Source organism: Trypanosoma conorhini (genome assembly GCF_003719485.1).
Source record: "Trypanosoma conorhini strain 025E chromosome Unknown Tco_14.4_contig_01074, whole genome shotgun sequence".
Classification (NCBI taxonomy): Eukaryota; Euglenozoa; class Kinetoplastea; order Trypanosomatida; family Trypanosomatidae; genus Trypanosoma; species Trypanosoma conorhini.
The window spans coordinates 252-4,079 of record NW_021705169.1 but is presented as its reverse complement, the minus strand read 5'-3'; the positions used below and the strand labels follow the sequence as shown (position 1 = coordinate 4,079).

At 53.4% G+C, this 3,828-nt stretch overlaps 1 protein-coding gene across 1 annotated transcript, besides 2 other annotated features; it reads left to right on the top strand.

Moving 5' to 3' along the window:
- Positions 1-1,704: 1,704 nt before the first annotated feature.
- Tco025E_09344 (poly(A)-binding protein 2) lies at positions 1,705-3,357 on the top strand (the record flags this gene model as incomplete). Its single annotated transcript, XM_029376163.1, has 1 exon — positions 1,705-3,357. The coding sequence occupies one exon, from the start codon at positions 1,705-1,707 to the stop codon at positions 3,355-3,357; it is 1,653 nt and encodes a 550-aa protein (XP_029223721.1).
- Positions 3,358-3,413: 56 nt separating this feature from the next.
- Positions 3,414-3,450: a sequence feature (A-rich).
- Positions 3,451-3,616: 166 nt separating this feature from the next.
- Positions 3,617-3,657: a microsatellite.
- Positions 3,658-3,828: the final 171 nt, after the last annotated feature.

Sequence of the window (3,828 nt, the reverse complement as noted above, 5' to 3'; positions counted from 1 at the left end):
GCAAGTGGCACACAATGTTAGTTACAAATCTCAACGGACGCTCCCTCATGGCAATTGTACGCACCTTCCTTTTTCGTCATGAACATAATATCGGCTTCTTCATGCAGGACATGCACCATTAGATGAGGCTAGGAAAGTGCATGGCCGTCTCATGCATCTGCCCAGTTTCTCCCTCATTATTTGTTTTTGTTTCTAGGTATACCACGATGGAGAGTGAAAATGTTTTTTTTTCTTTCTTTGCTTGCCGTAAGAGGATGATGAACGTCTATTCCGCGTTCCAGCAACGGGCGGGGGTCTTGGCTCGTCCTTTTTGTAGTGGCATCTCCGCCAAGGTGGTTCCCTTTGAGCGGCTTTGAAGTCATCGACCGCCATTGGCGCAACCCAGCGTGGGACTACGGATTTGGACGGAAACACGGGTCTGCTCCCACGGGGCACCGGTGTTTGGAAACCGCCGCACGCTTCTGCGCTCTGCGGGGAAGGCAGTGTGGGTTGCACGCACCCCACACTGGCCGCAGTTTGAGGCCTCTTCTCTCGTCACCGTCATGGGCGCTTGGAGGTACGGATAGACAACACTCATTTCACGGGAACCCGGCGACTTGCCTTGGCAAGGGTGCGCGGCTTCACACGATTGTTGTGCGCTGCCGCTTCCGGCTGGTGCAGACGTCGAGGTGGGCCGGGGGGGGGGACCTGCTGCGGTGTTCCCCCAACCCTTCTCTCATGCAGGCGGAAGCACGGGCCGTTTTGCTTGCCTTGCTGGCATTCACCGAGGTTTTCCCCCAACGCATTGGTGCCTACACGGACACTGCCTCGTTGCGGGGTGGCGCCTTTGAAAAGGGGAGCTGTGTGCCTTGGCACGTCGCGTGGCCCTAACGACGGCCACTTTGTGCGTTCTCGACGGGGGAGCCCAGCTGTCGTGGGCTGGTTTGCGGGCTAACCGCTTTGCTGGCGTGTGGGTGTTTGCTGGGCTCTTCCGAGGGGGGAAGGTGCGTCCGCCGGGCCGAACTGTGGCCGCCTTGCTTTGCCCTTTCCTTCTCTAGTGGAGTGGAAAGGGGCAGTGACCAGATGCGTGCCCCAGTTGCTTATTATTATTACTATTCCTGCTTCTTCCATAGCGAAGGGCTTTCTCTTGTTTTATTGCTGTGCGTTTGTGCGCACGCACGGCCGTGCACGCGCGTGTTTGTAGTCAACGTGCAGCTGACTCTTCCCTCGCGTTGCGAGTTGCCTGGCCGCACTGCCGCCTCTTGCCTCCGCTTTCCCGCCGCAGTTTTTTTTTTACTCAAGCTTGTTTTTAACCAACGCACCCAAATCAACAAAAAAGAGAATAGCAGAGACGTCGGCAGTCGCATAACAAAAAAAAAAGAAAAAAAAATAAACCTAAAAAAAAGCAAAAGTCCCCAAGGACAAAAAGAAAGAAAGAAAAAGGAAGAAGGCCGAGTTGGTAACGGATCCACCGGGTATAGACGAAAGCCGGGAGATAACACAGAGCCAAACAAAGGAGGAGGATCCACACTTTTAAAGAGTTAAGAGGAGGAAAACAAGCAAACCAAAAAAAAAATAGTATACATACACCTCAGGGAAACAACACAGCGACAAGACCAAGCGAAACTAAAAAGGGTCACTTTGGTTTACTTCTAAGCACAAAAAAAACAGAAGTACAGACAGGAAACAAAGAAAGCCAAAAAAAAAAAAAGAGTCATCAGTAAAATGTCAACCTTTCCTGCTGCGAGTCCCTCCATCTGGGTCGGCGGCCTGGACCCCAACCTCAACGAGCAGAAGCTCTACGATCACTTTGTACGCATCGGCCCAGTGGCCTCTGTGCGTGTCTGCGTGGACTCCGTCACGCAAAAGTCACTTGGCTACGGCTACGTGAACTTCCAGAACCCTGCGGACGCCGAAAAGGCGCTGGACCAGGCTGGCGTGAAGCTCGGTACGAAGCACATTCGCATTGCCAAGATTCAGCGTGATCCGTCCAAGCGGCGCAGCGGCGTGACGAACATTGTAGTGAAAAAACTTCCACCGTCCGTGGATACCTATGCCCTGAAGGAAATGTTTTCCAAGTATGGGCGCCTCACCGCCATTGGTCTGGCAACAAACGAGGACGGTGAGTCTCGTGGTTATGCTCGCATTTCCTACGAAAAGGAGGAATCCGCGGTGGAGGCGGTGCAGGAGGTGAACGGAATGGTTATCGATGACTGTGCTATTACAGTCGAGCGGTACCAACCACATCATCATGAGGAGCAATTGAAGCAATTCACAAACCTCTACGTGAAGAACCTTGACCCCTCCGTGAACGATGAAAAGCTGAAGGAAGTGTTTTCGGCCTTTGGCGAAGTAACCTCCGCCAAGGTCCGTGAACTCGGGGCGAGCCAAACTGTTGGGTTTGCCTACGTCGCATATGCCACTCATGAAGCCGCCGCCAAGGCCGTCGAGGAGCTCGATGAGAAGGAGAGTCCCTTGGCGAAGGAAGGGATGAAGCTGAGTGTCTGCCGCTTCCGCTCTCGTGAAGAGCGTCAGCGCGAGCGCGAACGCCAGCGCCGGGAGCGTCAACAACAACACAGCAGGTATCCGAACCTTTACGTCAAAAACTTTGATGACACTGTCACCAGCGAGCGTCTGAAGGAGCTGTTTGAACGCTGCGGTGAAACTGTTTCTGTCCGCGTCATGATGGACCGGGCCACTAGAGTATCCCGTTGCTTTGGCTTTGTCTCGTTTAAGGAGCAGAGTGCCGCGAGCCGCGCCATCCAGGAGCTTCATGGAAGCACTGCCCTTGGTCCTCGCCCACTCTTTGTGACCTATGCCCTTCGCAAGGATGCCCGTCGCCAGACACTGGAAGACATGCGCAACAAGCAGCCGCGTATGCGTCAACCACCTATGGGCGGCCTGATGGGTGGAATGATGGGACCTCAGCTTGGCTTCATGGGAGCGCAGGCAATGTTTAACGGTGTCCCTTTTGTAAATCCCCGCATGTCTATGATGCCTGCACCCATGGGTATGGGTGGTCAACTGCGACCGATGGGGCCTACACCGATGAATCAAGTGCGGGCGCGCCCCATGCCACAACGTTCCCCAATGCAGCCAATAATGGCGCCACCACCACAACCGCAGCCGTTGGCGTCGCAGGGACAGAACCTGTCCACCGTGCTTGCCAACCTGACCCCCGAACAGCAAAAGAATGTCTTGGGCGAGCGTTTGTACAACCACATTGTCGCCATCAACCCCGCTGCGGCTGCAAAGGTGACTGGCATGCTTTTGGAAATGGATAACGGTGAGATTCTTAATCTGCTAGATACACCCGGGCTTTTGGATGCGAAGGTGCAGGAGGCCCTCGATGTGTTGAACCGCCACATGAGCGTCTAGAAACGCGCGCTCTTTTTTTTCTTTTTTTGCTTTACGCGCGTGTGCTGGTGTGTGTCTTTTTTTATTTTGTTTTTCTCATTGTGTTTTTTTTTTCGGTGTCTCTACTGAGCGGGTGGTCGTGTTTGTCTGCCTGCACCCGTGCGTGCGAGGACGCCTGGCGGGTGGCGAGAAGTGGCTGCTGGCGCGAGAGACGTGTAGCGGTGGGGAGACGACGCCAAAGAAGAAGAAAAAAACGAGAGAAGGGGCTTGGGGAGGAGGGAATAAAAAAAAAGGAAAAAAGAAAAGGAATATAAAAAAAAATTGCAGGTGAAGTGCATGGGAAAGGAAACCGACAAGGAACAATAAAAGAACGGGTGAGGAATTAATAATGTGCACGTTTGCATGCCCTTGCTCTGTTGTATATATGTATATGTGTATTACAACGGCATTCAGCATGGAGGCGCACTTCCGAGAAGGCGACAATCCCCCCCC